General features: G+C 36.6%; 2 protein-coding genes across 3 annotated transcripts in view; one reads left to right on the top strand and one right to left on the bottom strand.

The window, feature by feature from the left end:
- LOC145670113 (uncharacterized) overlaps positions 1-25010 on the bottom strand; it is a 47461-nt gene extending 22451 nt beyond the window's left edge. Inside the window, exons 1-5 of the mRNA XM_081738484.1 lie at positions 24883-25010; positions 16168-16359; positions 14205-14323; positions 6908-7093; positions 1201-1886 (exon numbers count right to left, since the gene is read on the bottom strand). Coding sequence (XP_081594610.1) covers positions 1201-1886; positions 6908-7093; positions 14205-14323; positions 16168-16359; positions 24883-24981 — 1282 coding nt within the window. The 5' untranslated portion in view covers positions 24982-25010. The remainder of the gene's footprint in view (positions 1-1200; positions 1887-6907; positions 7094-14204; positions 14324-16167; positions 16360-24882) is intronic.
- A 60-nt stretch (positions 25011-25070) lies between these two features.
- The window catches only part of LOC145670119 (dynein axonemal assembly factor 19), a 54817-nt gene continuing 52623 nt past the window's right edge, over positions 25071-27264 (top strand). The window contains exon 1 of one of the 2 annotated variants that reach the window (XM_081738489.1): positions 25071-25224. The gene's annotated coding sequence lies outside the window, so the exon portion shown is untranslated. Of the gene's footprint in view, positions 25229-27264 lie in introns of both variants that reach the window. The other variant, XM_081738492.1, reaches the window with a different exon arrangement.

Here is a 27264-nt window from a genome sequence, read left to right as displayed (position 1 = left end):
TGGCTGAAGAAGACAAATCAAAATATAAACTCTTTAAGTTTTACGTCCCACGGTTATGTCGTGATGATGAGAATGAAGACAGTACGAAGAAATGGAAGAAGTCAGAGAAAAGGCACGCACACAGTGTTTGTCGACGATAAAGCCCACTTGGAGGGCTGGGATGGAACAGTGGAAGGGATCCCACGCACCCGAAATGAAATGAAAGATTTCAGTTTAACTCCCCATGATTATGTCCTTTAGGCTAAGGGAGACGGATGATTAAAGCAAGTGAATGATTATGGAATCATTGGTGAAATAAGTATGTGGGAGAAAATGGGACAACTACAAGAAAATCCACGGACACGATGTAGTCCACTACAAACTTACTTGGCCGAGGATAGAACCAGAGACCCCACGCACTCGAAGCACTGGGCCACCGTGGCTCGGAGACAAATTAGAAACGCAAGCGAATGATATTGACAAAATGTTTTTGACATGAGGAAACAACGGAACCGCAAGAAAGCCTGAAATGATGTCTGTGTCCCCATGATTAAAGGCTCAGGATATACAATGTCTATGAAAAACTGGCACAACAATACAAAACATGAAGAAGAAACTACGGGAAACGTATTTTTACCGGCACTAGATTTTCACAAACCTCACATTAAGCCACCTAGATTCTAATGGTGACTGAAATGAATTTTTTGAGTTTTACGTCCCACGGTTATGCCGGTTAGGCTAAAGGAGACGGCGATGATGAGTAATGAATGAAATGGTGCAATGAAGAAAGTGGGAGGAAACGGGAGAACCCCGAGAAAACCCACGCACACGGTGTTTGTCCACCACAAAGTTCACTTGGTGGGGGCTGGGATCGAACCCAGAACTCCAAGCACCAGAGGTGAACGTTCTACCACTGAGCCACCGCGGCCCCCTCTAATGGTGAAGGTTCCGTCAATAATTTACAATAACCTTCCATCATGATCGTATTATTTCACTGTTCCATATTTCATTTTTTTAACAGGCTAAAGGTGACGTTGAGAATTAAGTATACTGAGACATACAGTACAATGGAAAGTAGTCGAGCACGCGACTGGTGCGTGCTGTGCACCCGCAGTCAGGTGGCATATACTACTGTACAAAAACGTTGGTCTCCTATAATTATTATAAACAATACACTCTTTAAGCCACATATAAAAGAAGATATTGAAATCCAATACTTACTAGTCTGCCTTCTAAAATCTTTATTCACTACTTGGTCTGTTTCCTTAAATGATAATTTCTTCATGTCCCTTGACAAGTCATCCTCTGCTTTCTTCGACGATGCAGGAGCCGAACTGACTTCTCGATTGGACATCCTGGTTTCTGATAAACTTCTTCTCTCCCCCCCTGGTCGTCCTCTGCCCCGTGTTTCAGAACCTCTCCCTCGTCCTCTGCCACGCTGGAATCCAGTGACGCCCCCGCCTCTCCCTCGACGAGCAATGGGAGGATCGGTCTGAGTCTCTCGTTCCCTTTTATCTGGTTCCCTGCTTCCGACAGAATCTTGGTTTCTAATATGACTGACTACGTCAACACTTTGTTCCAAATTCCTTTCTTTTCTCACTACAGTTTCAGTCCTTTCTTCAATTTGCGGTGAAGATTCTAAGATTTCTTTCGGTTCACTAGCACTGCGGGTTACTTCAGTATGCTTCTTGACTTCATTGGTTGGTACAACGCATACTTCAGTATTAGGCAGAGGCGGAAACTCTTCTTCTCTTCGTTTAAACATTTCTCTCCTGCCTCCCCGACCTCGACCTGAAGGATTGCCACGCTCCCTTCTACTTCCTCTTACTTCGCCTCGACCTCGACCTCTAGGCTTTGAATACGCATCCTCATCCTCCCAGTTTCTTGTGTATTTGTTGGGACCTCGCCTACAAAGGAAATTCAAAAGTAAATATATGAATAAAAAGAAACGCGTTAACAGAAAATTTTGTACACATACAGAATTATATGTAGACACAGTAAAAGACAAAATTTTACAAAAAATAAATATTGTAATATATATATATATATATGGGTGAATTTCTCATCCCCTTTGAACTGATAGATTCATTGAGAATAATAGGGACATCATCATAGTGACAGTCTCGCCTCGAAGACTACTGACATGGACTGCCTAAACTAAAAAGAAATGACAAGACTCGAAAATACAATAAATATCATCAAGAAATGAACAAAAACAGAAAAATAAACGCCGCTAAAGAACAAAAACAATCAAAATGACAAATATTGTGGATTGAATATATAACAATAACTAGGGAAAACAATAAAATACAAGACGACGAAATAAAAAAAGTAGCAGCTAAAATCGAAATAGCAAGAAGCTTAAAAAACAAAAGAATGTAAGGGAGCTCACCCTCCTGGACAAACGCAAGAACAGGACAGAACCAATGCATGTTTAAATGTGAAAGGCAGTCTGTGACATCCTTTGAAAATGAAATTTTTCAGTTTTACGTCCTACGGTTATGCCGGCTAGGCTACAGGACACGGTGATAAATGAATGGAATAGTGGAATGAATAAAGTAGGAGAAAACGGGAGAACCGAGAGAAAACCCACGCACACTGTGTTTGTCCACCACAAAGTTCATTTAGCGCGAGCTGGGATCGAACCAGGGACCCCATGTACCAGAGGTGAACGCTCTACTACTGAGCCACTGCGGCCCCTGTGGCGTTCTTTGAATATTGGCATTCGACAAGAATATGCTGAATACTCAGAGGCAGAATACAATTCGTAAAATATGGCCGGTCAATAGCACACAATAAATAATTATGTGCCAAATGAATATGTCCAGTAGCGCTTCATTTCGGCAACTCGTGTACAACGATTTCTGCTCCTCTCCCAAGACTGGTTTCTCAGCGAGAAGTTTATTCTCGTTCGCCTGGTTCTAATCTGCTTGCCAATGAGAGCGCAAAGGCCCCTTTGAAGTCTTTCACCCCTTTGGGGTATATCAAAGCAAAAGCACGGATTACAGCAAAGCATACTCGTATTCAAACTATCTCCTAACAAGACAGCCAAAGGGCATGTTTCTAGTTGGTGATGCTTAAGACACCACATCGGGTTCCACAGTTGTTCTTTTTAGTTTTGTAGACCAGAGTTCACTCTACTTAATGTAAGTAGATATCGAACAACTTCACGACGATGGATCAACATCAACCACTGCGAATCAAGCAGGATAATAAGTACTCCCTATCCATCGAAAACATGGAAGTATAGATTTTTTTTTTAAACACTATACTTTGAAAATATTCCCGAAATTTTTCGAACAGAGAAATGATTTCTCAGTTCAGTACGAGAGTAACACTGGGGTTCCAATGTTAATTTAAATTTATATGTATCCAGGTTTTATTTTTATCCGCTTCGATCTATAGATTTGCCTTCTAGTAACAATTCCACTGAGAATTACAACTTCCCGATATTTAGCTTTATATGTTTGCAGGATTTCTTGACGTTCACATTACAACAGAGATCGCTTGAGGCTGATCTAATTCGCCTTATCAGTTGCCATCTTTGAAAAATGAAATGAAATCTTTGAGTTTTACGTCCCACGGTTATGCCGGTTAGGTTAAAGGAGACGGTGATTATGAGAAATGAATGAAATGGTGGAATGAAGAAAGTGGGAGGAAATGGAAGAACCCCGAGAAAACCCACGAGCACGGTGTTTGTCCACCACAAAGTCCACACGGCGCGAGCTGGAATCGAACCAGGGACCCCAAGCACCGGAGGTGAACGCTCTACTACTGAGCCACCGCGGAGCCCCAGTTGCCATCTGAGTTTACGAACATTTGAAAAGGGGTCTGGAGTCTGTGCGAGAAGTTAATTTCTCACACTGCAGATTTTATGTGCCAGAATATATAATTCACTAGAACTACGAGGAAACTGATAATATGCAGAAAAATTCACTTTGGTGACTATTTGATACTTAGAAGTGTAATAAACAGTTTTTATGCACCGAATCAGTCTCTTCTTGCGTTAAAGATTACATCTTCTTATTTCCGATTCATATTTTCTTTAACTAGGTTCAAAGCAGAATCTAAGCTCATTCGTGGCTAAGCAATTAGCATAAGTGGCATTGGCGTGGGAGACCGGGTTCGATTCCTAGCGGGAGTTCATGTACGAATCCCACGTTAAACTGTAGGGTCCAATCTCATATAGCCTCACTGCTAACAGGAACGCTAAACTGAAAATCAAGAATCATCATCAAAACAGAGCACTCAATTCTAACAAAGAACGACTCAAATACACCCTTATCGATGATGGGAGAACACGGAAGAAGACTCCAGATTTTTCCTATTTGATTAGATTCCTGCAGGATAATGAAAAAGCAACGAAATATTATGGCAATTTTTTTTCTTCTCTTTTTTGGATATAAAATAGGTCTTTTTATCTCTTAAGTATTAAATATGCTTCTTACAGCTACGAAAAGAAATTAAAAACATAAGTATGTTCCAGTGTTACCAACTGGGAAAACATACTAACTCACTCATCTTATACATAAATTTTGTGTTTTTAACGGTCATGCTCTATAGGTTAAAAGAGCCGATGGTAAATAAAATGTGCTGAAGAAATCACTGCCGGAATGAAAAAGAAAGAAAAAAAAGGAAAGCGAGAGAAAGGGGAAAGAAAAATCTAGAGAACACTCACGAATACGTAAGCACAACTCTGGATTCAATCTGGAATTTGGAACGAATCTATTTTCCTTTTTCAGATTTCATGCATTCTATAAAGGGTTTCTTAAACATGCCCCTCTCACAGATCCAATCTTCTATTCAGTGCGAGAGAGTTCGGGTTCATTCCCAGTGAGAGTTTATGTGCTTCGGATTCCACGTTAAATTTTAAGTCCACTCATATAGTATCGTGCTGAAAAGTGATAAGCTATAACTTCTACTGCTTTAAGTAAACACACTTCAAATTAATCTCCTATCACGAGATCCTTTTACCAACTAGCCGAAACTGTTTTCTAATTGTCCTATCTCGGATTCATAATAAAAGCTTATTCCTGTAAATAAAGTTTCAGTTGTTTTTTAAGACAATAATTTTAATGGCATTTTAAACTTTGCTTTTCTTGCCACCGACTTGTATGGCGCTTATTTATATCTCATTTTAGATGTCAACAAAAGGTACCCTAAACCACTTAATAACGTCATTACGCTTTTAATTGTGAACTGCAAAAAAGTCAGATTACAACGCAAAATATGAAATGAAATATTTAACCCTTTTAAAATTTATGGGAACTATAGTTCCCATTGAGCAATGTCTTCTTTTTGGGTTTAAAAATGAAGCAATAAAACTTTTTACCTCGGGTTTTTTTGTTTTCTCAAGCATAGAAGGATTGTAGAACATGTTTCGTGGGGGGGTTTTGCATCTCGGGGTCGTGACGTCATAACTGAATGACGTCATAAGGGGAAATATATTTTTTGTTACACCTAAGTTCATTATTTTTTTGGCAGGTTTACTTTTGCAGCTAGAAGATTGAAATTTTGTACAAACATTCAGTGTATACCCTAGTATTTACCATATTTTTTCAGCTCTGTACCTTAACATGGGCGGAGTCAAGAGGAGCGACAAGGGGGGAAAATGCGATATTTTTCAGGGAAATTTCTTTTCCCTCAAATTTCGCGCCTCTGGTTCATGATGGAGAAATTTAAAAAATACGATGTGAAAGAGTGTTCCATCCTGAAGATAACGAGCTATGAACCATGGTCCTAGGTTAATTAGGGACGTGTCAGGAAATTTTTATCTCAGACCCTGTATAAGCAGGCATCCGGGTCATTTAAGGTAAAATGGTCCATTGCGAAGAATTTTTTAAAAATTTTTACCCTCCCTTACTTTTCAAGATAGGAGCCTGGAATTTTGTATATGGACTCAGTATACCAGTTGCTATTTCCAGAACTTTTCCTGATGTCTGTGATATCACAGGGGCGGCTCCAGAGGGCCCCAAAATTTAAAAAGAGGGATTTCTTAAAGAAAAGCTGAGGGATTTCTGCAATTTTTTTTCCTCAGGTGCATCATAGGGACATCTGACTAGTACTTTTGAAAAGACAGCTTTATTCTGAAGAGAACAAGCTATAAACCATGATCCTAGGGTAAATAGGAACGTGTCAAGAAATTTTCAAGTTACATTTTGTGATTTTAGGCCTATTTTGATGCTTTCCCACAGAGGTAAAAAAATTCCCCTCCCTTACTATTCAATCTATGAGAACAAAATTTGGTACAGTTCTTTAGTACTAAGTAGTATTTTTTTTTAATGACTCTTGTGCGTAGACCCATGTGGGGCCCAGAGGGCCTCAAACAAACTTTTTTTTTAAAAAATTCCAAAATCCCAATTATCCCTCAAATATTTCCCCTCCGGTACATCACAGGGACATGTAAGTGGTACTGTTTAAAAAGCTGTTCCATTCTTTAAAAAAGCTATGAACCACGATCCTAGGGTAAATAAGTATGATACTGTCGCTGCTTATCTGAGACAAAAAAAGCCAAAAAAGACCAGAATTTAAAAGGGTTAATCTTTCACAATTATGCCATTTAGACGGACGGTTAACAGAAGTGAATGATTATGAAAGGATAGTACAATAAAAAAGGGAAGGAAACGGGACAGCCCTGAGGAAACCAAATGACAATGTTATTCACCAAAAACTCGTGTTCTGGGATCGAACCAGGAACCCCTACACATAAAAGCGCTGTACCACTAAGCCAAAGTCTCCCCAAATCCCTATTTTGACATATTTTATGTAAGCTACAGTATTCTTCTACTTGATTTTGCGGGAAACATTATGACCTTTAAAAAGGAGAGAGAAATTTATAATGTTTCCTAAAATTCTGACCTCAACTTTCCTTAATAGGAAAATATTATCCCTATACCAAGAATCGCCTGGAATTTTAGAGCTATCTTACCCATATCGTCTCCTTCTTCTAGCTCTGGGAGGACCTTCTTCATTTCTAATGTCATATCCGTAAACAGCAACTAATTCTTCTTTCGATTTCGGTGCTTGATCGGCTTCATTAAACTTATCGTGGTGCCATCTATCGTCGTTCTCCTTCCACACTTTCTTCTTCTTTTCCTCTTTCTTCGGCTGTTCCCTGGGGACGACAATTGAAAACAGTTATTCCTACTGCTCACATAATTATATAATAAAATATATTATCTTAAATTCAAGTTAATTCCCCGATCTAAAGTACTTTTGGTAATAGATTAGAAGTCTATCATTTCAGATGCGTCAAGGACCTTCTCTGGTCTCGTACGGAAGAAGATATTGCGACTAGTTGTACTTACGAAAAGATTAAAATTCTACGTTTTGAAGTACAATAAACGCAACGACGGTAAGCTACAATTATTTTATACGTGATCACGTTATGTAATTCACAGCAGTAATTCAAAGTCTACTTGTCGACAAGACATACTTCCAGGTTTCCATATATGTATGAATACTAATTCTGTGACTGGTATAGCGTACACCTCTTGCTTGATCCCAGTTCTGCCAAGTGGGTTTTGTGGCGGACAAAGCCCGTGATCGTGGGTTTTCTCTGGATTCTGTTTCCTTCCACTTACTTCATTCCACCATTTCGTTCATTATCACGGTCTCCCTTAGTCTCAGAAAATAATCGTGGGACGTTCAACTTGGAACCTAATTCTGTGATATTAATAATCTAACTACAATGCACTTGCGAAGGATTTTTATTTTGTGCACAATGAATACTTGTTTTTCTTTCTTTTTAGTTTAATGTCCTACAAATATGGTCTATGAGTACAGGGGACGGTGATAATCTACGAAATGGTGAAATGAAGAAAGTGAAAGGAAAATTCAAAACCCCCGTGAAAATCAACGCACACGGTCTTTGTCCATCACAGAGCTTACTTGGTACGAGCTGAGATCAAACTATTTATTCCACACACACAATGCAAACTAGTCAACTCCCTAACTTCATACAACGAAACAGAAATTATTTATTTTCCTATATTATTGTTCGTTTATTTATTATCACTAATACAGGCAATTTACGCTCTACTAATAAAGTAACACAATTACCGTATTTGAGAATGTCTAGATTTGTTTTTCGTTATGACGGACTACCAATTACTTATCCTTTTTCATAGTAATGAACTTAACTGAAGCAAAAATATTTTGTAACTATGTGGAAAAGACTACAAGATATGAAAAACTTGTTACCAAATTGTCCGATTCTTTACCTAATTTACTTTTATCTGTATTCCGTTTAGGATATTTTGCTCTATTGAAGAATATTTCTCTCTATACACTGATGCCGTCCTTATAATACCTGAATCATACTCAGCGGCATTAAAGTAGGGTTGTTATTCGTCCCGGAATCGAGATCTGCGTCCCGGCGTCCCGAAAATATTTCTCGGGACGCTTAAATGTCCTGGATTTCTTATTTTTGCTGACAGTTGGGGACGGGGTCATGCTGACTTAAGTATACATGGGAGTTATTGAGTTGACGTTTGTTAAAAATAACAGAAATAAAGTAAAAATTAAACTAAAGAATTTCTGTGACTATAACAAAGCCCCCAGAACATATTGCCAATGAATTAAGATACTGAGAAATTAAAGAAAGAATTTCGCTTACCAGGGGAGGAAGGGGTAAGCCAAATGTTTACGTTTGCTTAATAGGGAGAAGGTCTACTAAAATCACTAAAAATGTGTAAAAGTAATACTTCAACAACTGTACCGAATGGAAGAAAGTAAATTAGTATATTATATATATATATATATATATATATATATATATATATATATAATTTTAAGTATTTCAAAGATCATTGTAATTTACTAGGGTCAATCCATACGAAGTCGTCCAGAGTTGGTTGCTCGACCATCTCCGAAAATTATAAAATTTGAGTGTGATGAACCTTGTGTATGAGAAGATCAATAACATCATTCACATTGTCGTAGGTACGAGTGTTCCTGAATGGCGGCCATCTTTGTTGTCGGTGGTGTGCCAATTTTTCCATTTGCAAGCGTTTACGAAAACTGCAGTTGCTCACGATGTACGAATCAGACGATCACGAAATAAAAACGAATGTTTAGAGGAGAGACTGAGATATAAATTTTTACGTCTAAATAAATATGCAGGGTTGCAAACCAATACATCAAATCATTAGAAAAACTAGAGAAAATTACACTTTTAAACGGACTGTAGTTTGGAATGGCATATAGTGGGGGTTTCATAAGCTTTATGCTGAATACTATTGCATGTAAAGAGTCTGTAGAAATATCCACAGCTATGATACTACTGAGACTCTACATTTATGTGGGTCCGAAAGTTGAAGTTTGTGATTTTGATGCCAGTTTTGGGGCGTAATATCTCAGGAGGGCAAGGTGCTAAAAATTTGTTGCTTATACCACCAAGTAATTTTGTATGTGAATAAACTATTGAAAAAACAAGTGATATTACATGGAGAAAAAAGTCAGGACATGGTAAAAACGCGAAAAAGCACCTGTGTGACGATGGCCGTAGTCCGGAAAAATTTAAATGTGTGGCTATGTTTCATGCTAGATCTCAAAAACTATATATTGTGCAGCAATTAGGTCCGCTTTTGTTTGTGTTCAGTTGTGCAAAAGCTTGCGAGTGGCGTTTGTTCCATCTTTCTAGCTCCATGACCATTGCCACGTCTATGCGGTAAGGGGGGTTAGCTCCTCCTTGTATTCAGGACATACGTCGTCGAAGTGGACCGCGGTATTAATGCACTTAGTGTATCAGCAAAGAGATATTGAAATCCAATCCCAGTTACGGAAGTCAATATGTTCACAAGGTTGCGTTATATAGGATAGACTAGCCTTTGGTTACCTGTGAACTCTGCCCCCAGACCCCAGTGTTTGCTCGGCCTACGGCTTCGAACCTCTAAAACCTACAATTCTACTAAAAGTCAAGTTTCTTTTCGCATTTCAACTATCTGAAATGTAAGATTTTGCATCACAAGAAAACACCCATTTAAATAACATAGGAATTACTTAATCCGCCCCCTCCCCCCGCAATAGATACCTTAAAAACATTCACTTTTGGCAATCTTCCTGTGGGTTAGTCCCGGAAGTCTATAATCATGCCAAATTTCATCATTCTAATCCTGCCGGAAGTGCCTAAACATTTTAGGATGTAGATGTCCCATATAAATAACATTGTAAGGACCTTTCAGTTCCCCATAAAACCTATATATGTTGAAAATCTTTATTTTTGGTCATTTGCTTAACTAACGCTACCGGAAACATAAAAGCATACCAAATTTAAAGTTTTTATTCCAATTCCAAGTACCTAAAATATGAGATTATAAGTCCAAAAAAGGGTCCTTTAAAAAAAAAAAAAAGACTTTCTTCATCCTCCCTTTAGACCCAATAAAATTAAAAATATTAACTTTTGGCAATGTTCCTGTGGGTTAGTACAATCATGCTAAATTTCACCTGTCCATGTTAACTGGAAGTACCCTTTTATTTTGTCCCTTCATGTAATTTTACGTTTAGCTAGGATAGATGTAACGCAACTTTGTGAACATATTAACTTTTGTAACTTGGATTGGATTTCAATATCATTTTGCTGATACATTTAGTGCTTTCATATCGCGGTCCAGTTCGACGACGGCTGTCGTGGATGCAAGGGGGCTAACCCTCTTACCATATAGACGTGGCAATGTTTATGAGCTAGAAAGATGGAACAAACGCCACTCGCAAGCTTTTGCACAGCTGAACACAAACAAAAGCGGGTCTAATTGCTGCACCATGCGTATTTTTTGAGATCTAGCATGAAACATATCCAAACATTTAAATTTTTCCGCGCTACGAACATCGTCACACAGGTGATTTCTTCGCATTTTTACCATGTCCTCACTGTTTTTTCCATGTAATATCAGTCATGATTTTTTTGCAATAGTTTATTGACATGCAGAATTACTTTGTGGCATAAGCAGCAATTTTTAGCACTTTGCCCTCCTGAGATATTACGCCCCAAAAATGGCATCAAAATCACAAACTTCAACTTTCGGACCTACATAAATCTACGGTGAAAGTAAAAATGAAATGAAATCTTTAACGTCCCACGCTTATGCCGGTTAGGCTAAAGGAGACGGTGATAATGAGAGATGAGTGAAATGGTGGAATGAAGAAAGTGGGAGGAAACGGGAGAACCCCGAGAAAACCCACGAGCACGGTGTTTGTCCACCACAAAGTTCACACGTCGCGAGGTGGGATCGAACCAGGGACCCCAAGCACCGGAGGTGAACGCTCTACCACTGTACGGTGAAAGTAGTATCATAGCTGTGGATATCTCTGCAGACTCTTTACATGCAATAGTGTTCAGCACAAAACTTACGAAACTCTCACTTTATGCCATTCCAAAATACAGTCCGTTTAAAAGTGTAATTTTCTCAAGTTTTTTCTGATGTTTTGATGTATTGGTTTGCAACCCTGCATATTTATTTAGAAGCAAAAGTTTATATTCTCCGTATATCTCACTCACTCTCCTCTAAACATTAGATTTTGTTTCTTGTTCGTCTGATTCGTACGTCCTGAACAACAGCAGTTTTCGTAAACGCTTGCAAATGCATAAATTGGCACTCCACCGCCAACAAAGATAGCCGCTACTCAGGAACACTCGTACATACGACAATGTGAATGTTGTTATTGACCTTCTCATACACAAGGTTCATCACACTCAATTTTTTACAATTTTCGGAGATGGTCGAGCAATCATTTTCTCAATTTTTGGACCACTTCAGATGGATTGACTCAGTAGCGTCCCGGATTTTAGTTTTTGAAATATGGCAACCCTACATTAAGGGATTTCGATAAACTTCATCCTTTGAGTCTCTAATATGCTCTTTAATGCTACATTTCGTCATGGGCACGTAAATATTTTCGCATTCCCATTGAGTTCGGAAACTCCAGAATGCAGGTTAGTGTAGGCTGGCTGGAATTTCTCCCACGAATCGCACAGCATTTTTCACGACTTTCTACTATAACTACTGTATTACACTTCTTTAATTACATGAAAATAACAATGCAAATAAAAGATATTAATGAAATTAAATTAAATCAATGCATTTGGAGAAAATGTGAATGCGAACAGAAAAAATGTAAAATTCATATGGCTTAACTTCACCAGCATGTCTACTAAAATTTCAAATTGAAATTTCGTGACTTTTTCATGACGTTTTCTTTACCAAATCATGCAATTTCGCAACATTCTCAAGAGCGAATTTAAGTGCGAATTACACCGAATGTTCATGCATGCGATAGAAGCGTGCTTTGCTTGTGATTTGGTAGCGTCTCAAGCCGACCATAGACATTTTTGGTGATGAATTTAGACGTTTTATAGAAAATTTTCCAGTCTGTGCTTATATTTGTACAGATAAAAAATGCGTGACCCGAAAGCTAATTTTCTTGACTTTCATGACCGACAGACACCCTGTTCACTCTAATCTTCAAACTCTGCGCACTAACAATGAATATTTTATCGGCGGACCACCGAAACATAGTATGTTAAAATATTGTAATATTTATTCTGGCTAGAATTTAAAAGGATTTCAGTATGAACTCTATGCTAACTAAGTAATTAAGGGAAGAAAGAAAGAAAGAGAAAGGAATACGGCTTAGTTCCTTACCAATATACCCTCTCGTGGGAAAACAAAATGTTCTCCAGATATATCGGAACAAGCTAGTTCCAACTTCAATGCTACGATAACAAGGATAAAAATGGATGGGAGAAATATTGTATGGAAAAAGGAATACATACCACCAAATAGATATATCGTGAGAGAGGGATACTAAACTAGCGAGCAGAGCACGGTGGACGGAAGAGTCAGTCAGTCGGAATAAATGCGGTGTCTATGCTACGTCACTATTGGTAGATCCAAAATATACATGAAAGGTAAGTAATCAGTTTTTATCAATGTTATCAGTTTATACCAGAATTAAAGCCGGGTTAAACGTATTTATGAGTAGAGAATTATTCTTTAATCTATTTTTGTCTTTTTCCTGAACCTATCACATTAACCCGTTTTACATTGTATGTATGTTGTTTTAAGTGAAGTGACAATTTAGAAAATTTTGTCTTCCCACGAGTTTTATTTATTTATTTATTTATTTTAAATATGAATCATCCTGTCTTGCGTCTACATAATTTTAAGAAATCACCTGTACTGTGCTTTGCTGCATAGGCTGTTTACTCTAACACCTTCCTCAGAGCTTAGAAAGGATGAATCAGGGACTTCTAAATATTACAGAAGCTAAATTAATATGAAAGAACAAAATTCAACGTAGTACCAAGATTCTCAATAATGAAAATAGCTTTGCTAAAGAATGCTTCCTATTTCATTTGAGCGGTAGTACAGTTTCAATGGAAACTTCTACCTTCCTCAGTATCAAAAAAGCTTTTTACATTTCAAATTTGTATTAACCTAACAATAACAGGACTGAAATGATAATACCGCGAATCTGGGATGTGAGAAGCATATAGCAGAAACTCTTATTGAAACCAAGAAAGTGGAAATTTTCCTTTGAAACTACTACGATTAAAATAAAACAAGACACAGTTTTGGGTAAACTTCAACAAACAACAATTTATTCAAATGTATACGTTAGTTACGTTGTAACAAGATAATTTACCAGGTAGGGGTATGTTTTCCTTCCATATAAATGTATGTTCTCTAATTCCTGAACTGCTGATCCATTTTTATAATTGTTCTGAGGACGGTGGCAGAGTAAGCATATAGTAAGCAGCAAAACATGGTTACAGAAATAACGTAGATATGTTCAGTTTTCAGTCACAAGTGGAGTCGACCACCCTGAAACACGAACTAAGGGGGAAACAATCGATTTTTTTTTTTTTTTTTTTTTTTTTTACATCAGAATCCTCAATAGGTGGGAATTCTACAACACAGTGAAAAAGTGACTGACTGGATCAGGACTCGAACCCGAGACCTTCGGCATATCGTACCGATAACACGTAGTCCGCGATAAGAGCATCGAGAGTGGCTGTTCTGGGAAGTGGACTGGATGGTGTAGTGGTTAACGCATTGGCACGATATACCGGAGGTTCCGAGTTCGAGTCCTAGTCCAGTCAGTCACTTTTTCACTTTTTATGTTATAAAAACATTAAACTCACCCAACTTTTCGGCTCACAAACAAAACTGGATCATCAATAATTTTATTAAGTCGTAATGCCAAATAAACTTCTACGAACTTACGCTTCATCCACAGCCGTTCTGTCATCATGTTCATAAAATGTGCCTCTTTTGGGTATGTACTGAGGATTTCTTCTATCTTCGTCATCATCTAATTTTCTCTCTTTCGCTGGAAGACTTTCCTGAAATTAAAAACGTAAATATTTCGTCACAATCATAATTTCCTGAACTCAACCAAAGGTTAGTAAACAACATGGAGGGATCACACTGTATCAAATTCTTACAATAATTCTTACAGTTTTAGGGGAAAATATCTTTCACCAATAAAGCAGTTTTAGAAACAAATGTAATAAAATCTCTTTCAAGTGAAATGTTCATTTAATTACACCAAATAAGTAAAGCATTATTTTTAACAAAGCTAGATTTTTACACAATTACAACACTATTAATGTGGATACTAATTAGAATTTATCACTCTGCGCATACATTATTCCAATATAGAGATCAAAATAAATTTTCTTAGCAACAATGATAAACTGGATGTTACATTCCTACATCTTTTACACACCAATTTCAGTTTAAGTTGCTTTAATTTTACTGGAATAGCAAAGAAAAAATCTAACCTTCTTAACATTGCGTAAAGAATACATTATACTCTATATTAATGATCTGTATATGATTCAAATTGCTACATTTTTACCACTTGTCATTTTACAGTAAACAATTGAGTTTTATGAATAAACAGAAATAAGACGACTAGATCTTCAATCAACACACTAAATCGGTCATATTCCGATTGATATTCTAACTGTGAAGAAGTGAAATAGAAACAAGATATACGATCAATCAACATTGACTGCAGGTATTCACACTACGGCTTGTAATATTCTTTCATCATAGGAGATGTATAACTCACCACATCCTAATCCTTTCCTCTTTACAGGTTTAGAACAAGATGGCGGTGTTAAAAAAAAAAAAGTTTCCAAAACCTAACTTACAAGCAGACATAGGATACGCGAAAATAAGGCAATTAATCTATAAAAACTTGATCCCTGAACTGATGGGGACTTAAATCCTGGAGGACTGATGCTTCTTTCAGTTGGGCTATTAGCGATACCAATTTTCTGTGTTTTTGATGTTTTCCTTCTCAAATTAGGATTAATTTGCTATTAGTAGGGAATTCAGTAAATGACATCTCGATTATTAAGGATGCTTTAACATGTAAAATATCCAAATATTTTAAGTACAGTATACGTACTGAATACCAGAAGTTGCCATTTTGTAAGTGGGACTCTTTGTTCTCAATGCGGCACACGCTATCGCTAACTCAAGACCGCACTAGTTTGAGCTCGATCTGTCGTGCTCGCTATCTGCTGATAATGACTGAGTTCAATTATTGAGTCCGAGCCCAAATGACACAGACTGGCGTGGGAGTAGTGGGTTCGTTATCCGGCGACAGCTCATGTCTGTGAATTGGATCCCGTCTCATATAACCTCGCTGAAAAGGACGCTAAACTCAAATAATAATAATAATAATATCCAAATGAGACAGAGGGTTGGTATGAGTAGTTTAGACATATTTGTTCAACAAAGATAGATATATAACTATGTGGGAATATTAAAAAGTGTAATTGCTATCGAAAATTTAATCAAATAAACAAAATAATATTCGCAATACATTAATACATACCCTTTAACGCACTAATTTATATTAAAAAAATTAAATATTTTTACCTGTTTGGTGCATCATGGAACATTTTCTGCTATATTTTGCTGACTTCATTGTTTGGTTTGCTTACTCAGAGTACTCTTCTTGAACCACAGCTCGTACTAACTTCGATTTTAGCCACAGGAGTTCTTCTTTTTCTCCGAACATAAACATAAATAAAGCAACGGCTCAAGAGGTAATCCAAGGAGTAGCCTTGCATGAATAAGCAAACGGGGAGACTTGTGAACTAAAGCAGAAAATAATATTCCTATTGTCGTTCGAAAATAAAAATAAGAAACCAATCATTAAATGCCATACCTGTCCATCCCCTTCCTCTCGCTTGCCCTCATAGATTTCTTCTTCAATGATAACGTCCTCAGAGAGCTCTTCCTGTCCACCTTCTTCATCGACCAATGCGGGTTCTTCATCAGAATTCACCTCCTCTTCCTCAATGCTCTCATACTCCGATTCATGATGTCCTTCACCGACATTCTCTTCCACTTCACTCTCCTGAAATCATTGACATAAAGTATATTACCATTATTACTTATAAAGCAATTCTTAACTAAATGTGACACAGCTTAAATAAATGAGCTTTTCAATATTAGAATACCGTCTGCTTAGAAAAGAAGACGGTACAATTATACCGTAAATACATTTATCTATATCTATCTATCTATATATATATCTATATATATATATATATATATATATATATATATATATATATATATATATATATATATATATATATATATATATATATGTTGCTTAGAAAAGAAGACGGTACAATTATACCGTAAATACATTTATCTCCATATGAACAGCTCTCTTGAAGATTAGATGACGGCCTGATAAAACTTTTGTTAGTGGGGCCGCGGTGGTTCAGTAGTAGAGCGTTCACCTCTGGTGCTTGGGGTTCCGGGTTCGATTCCAGCCCCTGCCAAGTGAACTTTGTGATGGACAAACACCGTGTGCGTGGGTTTTCTCGGGGTTCTCCCGTTTCCTCCCACTTTCTTCATTCCAGCATTTCATTCATTTCTCATAATCACCGTCTCCTTTAGCCTAACCGGCATAACCGTGGGACGTAAAACTTAAAGATTTCATTTCATTTCAAAACTTTTGTTAGAAAGTAAGAGAAAGTGAAATGAAATCTTTAAGTTTTACGTCCCACGCATATGCTGGGTAGGCTAAAGGAGACGGAAAGTCTACTCTCTCTACTTAAGTAGACTGCTTTCGTGGTACTTGTGGCTTGCATCCAATATAGTGCAATGGGTACGATTCTACTTTCGCCGAAAGACGTGAAACCGAAAAATATCAGTATGAAGGATCTACAAGAAACGAGGATAAAATTTCAACCAAAATGACTAGAATAAACACAACTCGAACCGATCAAACATTTTCACGTGTTTCACGTGAACCAAGTATCTCAGTAGGTTTACAGAGAATAATTCGGTTTCCACAAGTACATCTGACATTACAATATCTCATTATTAGTCTCAAATCTATTCACATATTGGATATTTAATGGAGATATCAGCAACGAGGTTATTTGGATAGAGACGGGGACATATTGGAAAGAACCATGATGCGTGATCGTACAGTATGCTTGTTCTTTATATATTCTACAAAATAAGCGTATAAGCAACTCTACATTATATACAGGATTGACCATTTAACTTGAAACGCTCTAGAAACTTTTAACAGATAAAAAGAGCTAACATTTTGCATCGTGCAAACATCAGTAGGGAAACATGGTTTGACATATTTCACAATCTCTTCTGATTAACAATATTGCAAACCCAATATAAAGAGTATACGGGCAAATTCCCCCCGAACGAAATCTCACCAAAAGACACCGGGTAGAACATAATTCCTCGTGAAAAATTGCGCCTACGACAAAATCCCAAGGACAAAGTCCCACCTGAAAAGTAACTTTTAATGAAGCCTCTGTCACTTGCTCAAACCCTTCTGTTCAATGGATTTATATATACTAAAAAAAACTTGCACATCATAATATTTGCTGCACTTGTATCCGGAAGAAAATGGAAAATTATTTAGGAGCAATGACACTGGACAATGCAGTAACTAAGGTTTTAAATCCAGTTTGCGTAACAATTTGCCGGATGGTATGAAGATTAAGGTGAGTCCCTTTATATTTATATCTTGTTTATTTGTAGACAACGAATCTCTGGGGAAAAAAAGCACCTCTTCTACCTTAGTGTCTATTCTTGAAACCGTATTTATACACATTATATTTCAGGATTGGCTGGTTTAAACCAGCTGTTAAAAAAAGGTTTAAACGAAAAAAAAAAAATGTTCGAAAAATCTTGATGAACACAAATTTGTGAATTATCACGTTTCACTCCCGTATATTATTCCTAATATGTTCATTCTTAATTCTCCATTCATTACTCAAAAAGATTGTAATACAAAAGCAACTTTGTTTTTTCTATAAGTTTATGAATGTTTCATTTGTGATTTTTTATAGTTTATTATTGTTGTTATGCAATTGCAATCAAAGAAAAATTCTAAATACTGTTTCGTTTTATAATATTTACTATTGATAAAATACATCGATATGCCGTACTTTGGGAAGGGGGGGAGGGGTCATACAAACCCTACGAGAGGCATTTAGTGACATCAGAAGTATCTTTGGTATACGTTTATGTATAAATGGGTCAGAGCCAAAGTGGACTCAAATAATTCGAATCTTTATTCACTTTTCTTATTGGTATGCAAATTAAGTCGCTGTATTTCTTTAACTTGGACTAATAAAAATCTAAGTGAAATAACTTGGACTAAATTAGTTCTTCTGTACTCTGCAGTATTTTGTAATTGTCCGTACGTAATTTTGTAAAATGGTTTCACTTGTGCAACTGTTTATCTTGTTGTCTTCCTGAAATAACTCTTGACAATTATATTAACAAGTATGTAAAGATCAGTACAACGTGAGTGAGTCGGCAGACGTATGGCATTTGTGGCCAATTAGTCTCGGTTTCGAGTTTAAATGGAGGACAATTTATCTTGGATGTAAGCCGTGAAGCGGTTTGGATTCCGCTTTCAGCTTATGTGACCGTTTGGAGCATAACCTGGTTGTTGCATAATAATACCAAAGCGAAACAAACTTATTTCTGTCCATATGATATAAATACATAGAGCAAATTATTTAAACCAAAAAAAAAAAAAAGTTTAAACAAAACAAAAAAATCAATTTTTTTAGTCTTTTTAATAAAAACCATGGTTTCTGCCAACCCTGTTATATATGATTTTATGGGAACAAATTCATTTCTGGATGAAAAATTTGCTTATTTAGTAGTTATCACTGCCAAAATTCGGTCGAGTAAAAAGATATATGTTTATATTTGTCACAGCAGAAGGGTACTACTCATGTGATTCAATATGATAATTTGATAGAAGACAATTTGTACTTTCTGTTTACTTAGCTACAAATAAATATTCCCTATTCATCCCAGGTCTCCAAGAAACAGCACAGTATGAAGAAACGTGCCGGTTCGTCTCGTGAAGGTCCTGGAGAAAGTGCAAAAGGAATATATGAAGAAGCCTAAAGAGGAAAGTGTAAAACGGTTACTTAGGCAACAACGTTCTGTCAAGTACCCACATGCACCTGATTCCTTCAAAGTGGACCACGACGGGCACGGAAGAAGCAGAAGGATTTCTCATTTATTATAATGATCCAGAAACTGCAACAGAATACTGATTTTTGCGCAAGCTATACAAGACAGATGGGGCATTTCAACTTGCTCTCCGAGATTTCCGTCAACTTTATACTATACATGGGGACAATGTGGAAAGTCAATTCCAACTGTATATGCCTTGCTTGAAAGGAAGAATCATGATACTTATGTGGAGCAGTTTCAAGAATTATTGTTCTTCAGAAAACATCTATCTTGCATCCATGAGAGTGATACGGGATTTTGAGATATTAGCTACGACAGATGTGAATGAAGTATTGGAGATGCAACGGAAATACATTTTTTTAAAATTCTTTTTCAATCAATGTGTCGGAAAGTGCAAAATTTGGAACTTTTAAATATATGTGCAGTAGATGGTGGGGTAAAATTAAATTTCATGTATGACCCTACTATAATTAATGCAGTGACTGGTTGTAGTATACTGAATATGAGTGTTTTTATGTTACTTTTAATAGTGTACATTTGCTTTCTCAATTAGATATATATTTTCCCCTTTATTCACTACATTGTATCCCTTTATTTGTTCTATCATTTTGTATAACTGTATGATGCCACTTCATATTACAGTAGTTTGAAAAACACGCTTGAGTATTCGTTTGACATGCTGTAAATGCTAGATCAGCATATTTTACGAATTTTTCGGTGTGCTAATCACTTTCTTCGGGGGCGAAAAAGTATAGGTAATAGGAGAAATATTTTTCTAGAATGATAGAAGAGATATGATGGCAATTCCTGTGCAATATTTACTTACATTATATGAATACTTTAAGATTATTATTATTTTGTCCAGGAGGTTGTCCTAGATTCTCCCAACGCATCGGTACAGTAAGCTGGAGACCGAGCTCGATTTTTAGTCCAGTCGTGCACTGTTAATCTTTTCGCGTTTCTTTGCATACGCAGGGAATGAAGGGTATCTTTTTGAAGTTGTGTACAAGGCATCTTTCTGAATATATGTCGTATGTTTAAATCAGCAAATGGCAACGGTTCTTTATTGCCCTGTCGTAACGGGGTTTAGTTTGATATGTGGAAAGTTAATTAAATTTATATCATGTAGGTTACTTTCGGACACACCCCTCCAAATACTTGTTGAAAAATATACGGTTTTCACCAATTTTCTTATTGTCCCCTACAAGATTTGCGATGGGTGACATGAAACTATCTCACTAGGCATACATAAAATTCAAGGGGGGCCACCAGAATTGTTGAAAGATCACAACTGCTACGATTTGCATATAAATTCGGCTTCCGAATGCATAGTGTAAAAACTACAGTGCAAAAAACAAACCAACCTGTTTGGCGCCCTCCCATAGCAGAACATGCTGCGATCTGCATATGATCGCAGAAAATTTGCCGCGCCTGTGCAGAATTGCCAGAGGAAACAAGTAACCAACAGAAAACTTCACTAATGGGCTTTCTCTAATGCACTAACCCATCAGTTCGAATATTCTAGTAAAAGAAAAGTGGTAAACCAGAGGAAGAAGAGGCCGTTATTCCTTTAATAACACACGTTTTCGAAGAATACCCAAAGTTTTAAAATTCTTTTCTGGAACATTTTGAAGTTTATATACACATGAGTCAGATGCTGACGCTTCTTCTTGAAACAGACATTATCTAGGTCAGAATTCTTGTTTAATTTGGATATTTTAACTTCTCCAAGAAGTAATGTTTCTGTTGAGGAAGCAGAGGACTTGCAGTCTTCTTCAAACTTCTTTGAGTTTGTAAGTATATTCTCATTTCAGTTTTTATAGATATAGATCAGGATACATTATTTTTTGAATACAAACTTTTCATTAAATCTATGCAGGACTTGGTAACCACAAGAAATGAAGGAAATTTTTAATTTGACTCTCTTTAAAGTTGCAGTAACAGATTTCCGACACAAATACTCTATGGCAGTAAAGCTAATGATGTTCTGTTTGAGTATACCATTGTCTAAGGCCATATATATATATATAAACCTTAAAGCTGCTCCCATTACAAAATACTGTGTATCGTATCAGAAATATTTTACATTGCTTCTTTACGCAAAACTCTTTTAAACAATGTGACTTCACAGATTGTAACTCGATCTACGGATACCGCTGAAAACTTTTTACCATGCTTCATGTAATGCTGTAATAAAAATATGATTGTATCATCTTCATTTTTTATTTTGGAATTCCTGCAACCAATTTTTGACTTACGAGAAGCTCGTTGCAGAAAGACAAAGTTGCACCGGGCACGAATGGTCGGGGTGGCAACAAAAAAGCACGAATGCTAGCTAACCGAATCATGGCAGGGCGAAGCTGGTGGACCCACACGGAAGCGTGAGGTTGCATCCGAAGGGAGCACGCACGTCAGTAATTGTGTGTAGTGAAAAGAAGGTGGGTTTTGGCAATGAGACGACTTTCTGTAGCATTTGGCACGGCTTCATACTAATAACGCTCCACTTTTAAACATAAAATACAGTTTCTGCACACCGTGCAGAAATACACAGCCAGTGGAAAATAACATCTAATGGAATAATCTTTCATATTTGCTCACTTATTTTATTCGTCGCAAAGTACTTCTAATGATTTTACACTAGTAACCCTACACTTGTAAACCTAAAATACAGCTGTATTACTTAAGCCTGTCTCAGACGGGATTGAAGTAAGGCTGCGATTCACGATCTAAAATTCATGACCTTACTTAACGATCGTGTGAGAAGTAACTTGCCCCTAGTTCAGGTTGAAATTTTCTGCTGTCCTTATTTGGATCCTGACTTGGAAGAAATAGAAGTAGTTTCTATTTTCTTCTGGACTTGCATAAAACTAACAATCAGAAAAGAGTAGCGCCTGACGACATTCAACTTTATTCTCGCTGTAATTTCAAAACAATGCTGCCTGGACAAGAGAAGCATAAATAGTATTATTAATAGTCATACGAAAAATATGACTTTGTATAACATGAAACACGATTTATATTATTTAAAAAATGCAAGAATAAAGACCTTAGAGAAGGTATGCAGTGAAGGTATCCGACCGATCATTACAGGTGTGAACAAATGTAATTACATCTTTTAAAAGAATAAAAATAGGTGATTTAAGTATATTGTGCAATTTGTATACCAAAAAATGTAACATGTTTAAAAAAAGCGTGCAGGTTTACTTTTGGCGCACCACTCGAAATAACTGTTCAAAAATTAGAATTCTGTCACTAATTACCTTCTTATTGTTTTCTAACTGATTTATGCTGAGCAGCATGAAAATATCCACATGGTATAGTTAAAACTCAAGGGGGTATCATAAGCAATTGTTGAAAAATTATAATCCTTTTACGATTTGCGTATAAATACAGCGTCCGGATGGATGCATAAAAACTACAGCCAAAAAAACTTGCACTACGTCGCTACTAAAAAGCACAAATGCTATCTAACCGAGTCATAACAGAGCAAAGCTGTATAGACCGAGCGTTAGCGAGGGGGTGCTTCTGAAGGGAACTGGCGCGTCAACGAAGGTAGGAATCCGCATAAGCGAGGGTAGTGAAAACGAGTGGGTTTGACAATGATACCAGTTTCAATAGCATTTGTCATGGTTTTATACTAGTAGCGTTCCTCTTGTAAACAAAATACAACTTCTGTAAACTATGCAGAAATTCACCGCCGGTGGAAAATAGTTTCTATACACGCATCTTTCATATCAACTCACTTATTTTATCCGTCGCAAAGCACTTGTAATAATTTTCGACTAGCAATCCTACACTTGTAAACATACAATTCACATGTGATGCGCCAAAAGTAAAGCAGCGCTAAAAAGGAGAATCAATGAGAGTTAATTGTCATCAGTGTTATGTGGCTTTCGTAAAATTTTAGGGAACAGTTGTACAATGCTGGCACAATACTAAAATTCCGGGTGTAGTGCATGAGATGGGTTCCCGGCGCGGTATAAGTTTACTTTATGGACTATATGGGCATTTTTTGTGGGTACTGAGCTGAGCGGATGCAATCAATACCTATACTAGAAAATTGCTCTTTCTTCTTTATTTTAGCTTTTCGCGCCTGATAACTGCCCTCATTTACATATTTGGACAAGTCATTTGATTTTCAGTTCTACAATCTGGTGGATCCAAGGATCTACAGACCATTTTTCAGCTGATACAGACTCTCCCATGTTCGTATCTCGCTGCTGAATTTTCGGCGTTACTAATTTCAATAGCATATGGGATTCTGAATAATCCATTCTGTAGATTTTTTTGTAGTGCGACAGTCGATTACCCTGTGCGTAACACGTTTTTCGTCAGTTTAATGCAGCGACCACGAGAGGCTCTGTTGGTAAAACCTACTTAATTTTATTTTAAGGATCGTCTGAGACCCCTACATCACCTCAGGATGAAATAAATTGCATGACAGTTTAAGCAACACTGTTAAGTTGTAGCCTGGGTTGAGGCCTTAGTTCAGACCCGTGTGAGACGGGCTTTAGTATTTAATTTTGTCACCTGCAGAAATTTGTATCTTATAAGTACGTCTTTCCGTGCAAAGTATTCAAAACTACCTGTAAATATTATAAAATGTGGTGCGCCAAAACTACACCAGCACCGCTTACATTAATTAATATGGGATCACCACGATCTACTGGAGTTGATTGCCTTCTATTTTCGGAAAATACTCTTAACTTTCAAAATTTAACTTTTTCTCTCGAAAATTTGGCCTACAAAACAATAGGCATACTCCCACGAAATTTTAAAATAATCATTGGTGATCCACAAAGTTGGTTACTTTGAAAATTTTAGAACATATGAAGCAGCAAACGCTTCGGCGATACAACACACGGTAAAATTGTCAATGCTTGTTTGCGTACTTCTACCTTTTTAAACTTAAATATTTTTATATATGTATATTATTTTACGAATTATACACCATATTATTTCGTATATAAGCAAGCTTATTTGTATCAACCTGAAACCGACATTGACTTTCTTCTACTCACTGCTGATGGAAATCTTTAACCTAATTATTAAACAACTATAGCTCTGATTAAGTACATTCTTTCACCTTAAAGGACTTCAAGCTCTACTTGGCACATGGCACTATCATATTCATAATTCAAAATCTAATAAAAATAATACCCTACGCAATAATCTTGCAAAGCAAAATATTGAAAACAACACAAAGTTTAACTTTGACGTTGGTAAATGTTATGTACTGATAGATAAGCAAATCATCGTATATCTCTTGGGGAGTAGGCTAACATAAGGTAGATCGCTCGGCAGTCTGAAAATAGAATACCCATACGTTAAATACAAATCCATACGAATGTCTCCAATTTATATTTGTATAAATGCAGTTACTATTACTTACTCCCTCAGATCCTTTTACTCTTTCAGTCTCTTCCCCTGAACCATCCGAAAAGTCTTCCGAATCTTCGGACGTCCTAGTTTTCCTCCTCGGCTGCGACATCTTGATTTCTGACTTCTCGACTTCGACTAAGTAAGTCAAGATTAATAATAGTTTCATTATAATTTTGCAGTGAAGTAAACAAAAAAATCATCCAATAAAAATATAGACAATATAATAGTATACATATACATTGCAAAATTGTGTGATTAATTAATAATTTAGATAATTATATGACCAATCTTAACATTCTTTTGATTTTAACGTGTGTTGATAAACATGGAGGCATGACGAATAGAGACATGAGTGAGTATTTTCTATTTGTTTATTCTTTTATCTTATTTTTAAAGTCTGCTGATATCCTAATCTGATTTTGTACTTGTGTAACAAGTGATTTATGTATACTAACCTTAGTTCAATATCTGTTTTCAAAACTAGTCCACCAAAATGGTGATAGATGATTAAAATTAAGTTATGTAATTAATATAGTGATTAGTATGTATGCTTCAAGAAATCTAGATTGTATGTATGAAGTATCATTGGGATTATATTTGACATTTATTCCGTTAAGCTCCTCCAGCTTAACAATAGTTACTTATGAAGAGGTTAGATAAAGTTTGGTTCCATTCCATTCACTGACTGTAAATAGTAGCCTACATAGGTCTAGCTCGGCGGGACTTATTGGAACTTAACCGTATATTTAAGTAGTTAAATATTTGAGTAAAAACTAAGTCCAGGGACATTTTATTATTATTAACTTATTTCCTACTTATTCTAACAATCCGTAATCTTTTAATAAATTGATTTTTATTTATGTCACGATTCGTATTTTGTACTTCAGCCACACAAGGCCGTAGGAAAAGTTTTCAGAGCCTACATTTTTATCAAGTGCAAAAACTAATTTCTGTAGCGGAGTGTCTGCAAGTAAATAGGACATCAACTGCAGTAAGAATAGGTTGAAACCCAATAATTTATACACTATTGGTATCTAATTTCGTGTGTGGAATAAAAAATGAGGGTAAACTTTACAATACACCTTCCAGCTGCGTGTCGATAAGTAGAGCTACTTCAAAAGGGTATAGTAGAGTAGAGTCGGGTTAGGGTAAGGTTAGAAAAGTGTGCAGGTCGATGTTCCGTTAAGGGGGTCCAGTGTCTTTGACAAACACTTCTTTCTATTGATTTTCGTTTGATTACATAATATGACGTTATGTTAGGGTATATTAGGGTAAGTTAGGTTAGGTCAGGTTTTGTTAGGTTAGCTTAGCTTAGCTTAAGGGGGTGCAGTGTAGTTTTGGACCCCCTTAACAGAACATGGACCAAGTGTGCACGCATTTTGTTAAAGTTAGTCGAATATAATTTCTCATGTCTGCATGGAAATACCAATTAGAGCGGCCATTGTAAAGTTAGTGCACCTAAAATAAAATGAGCAGACTTAAGACATCAGTTAATTGATCAAGTGCTGCACAAATGGTCTAAGGATATCGAACCTAACCGAAACTGAACCTAACTAACCTAAGTCAATACAAAAAATATTTTGTGGACAAAGTTGATCTAAATAGTATATCTCAGGTTTATTGTGCTTGTGACGCCTTTTACGTTGGTATGACGAAAATAAATGTTAGTACTAGGATAAAGAAACACATCAGGGCTCATCTAATCACCTGGAAATTACAAAACATGCTGTACGGAAGGTAATGTTACATCGGGTCATCAATAACTGAAAGGGAGGCATTTGAAGCTTATTATATTAGGACTAAAAACCCACTTCTGAACACCGAAAAAGAAAACTTGAGGACAACTGGAATACGATTATTATGAATTACATTCATAAATAGAAAAATTAATCTTACAAACACATTAATAATAATAATAAACAGCATTACTCGAGCAGACAGTTTTACCTAATTTTGACATATTTCTTACATTTGCGGGTTAGGTTAGAGCTTTGTATTTCTTTTAGCAGAGCGTGCACTAAATGAGGAGCTTCATTACTACTTGCAAATTAACTTCAGGAGGGCCCGGTATAAATACAGTGTGTACGTATGGCATAAAACACAAACCAACTGTGCTAGGTAGTTACTAAGAAGCACAAATATTAGGTTATCTAACCGAGTCAGGGCAAAAGCACAGCAGGGGACCCAAGCGCTAGTGAAGGGGTGTGTCCGTAAGGAGTAGACGCGTCTGCGACGGGGGTTATGCACATAAATGAAGATAGGGGAGGAGCACACTTACACATACAAAACTTTGACTATCACTCAAAATTCATTTCAGTATGCTGTGCACTGACAGTAATTACTTATATTCGCACTCGTAATTCTTTCACGAAGAATGTTTCACATCGTATTT

Source organism: Thermobia domestica, chromosome 2 (assembly GCF_964235325.1).
Source record: "Thermobia domestica chromosome 2, izTheDome1.hap1.1, whole genome shotgun sequence".
NCBI classification, from domain to species: domain Eukaryota; kingdom Metazoa; phylum Arthropoda; class Insecta; order Zygentoma; family Lepismatidae; genus Thermobia; species Thermobia domestica.
Note: the sequence above shows the minus strand (reverse complement) of the source record. Positions and strands in the feature narration are given on the sequence as shown.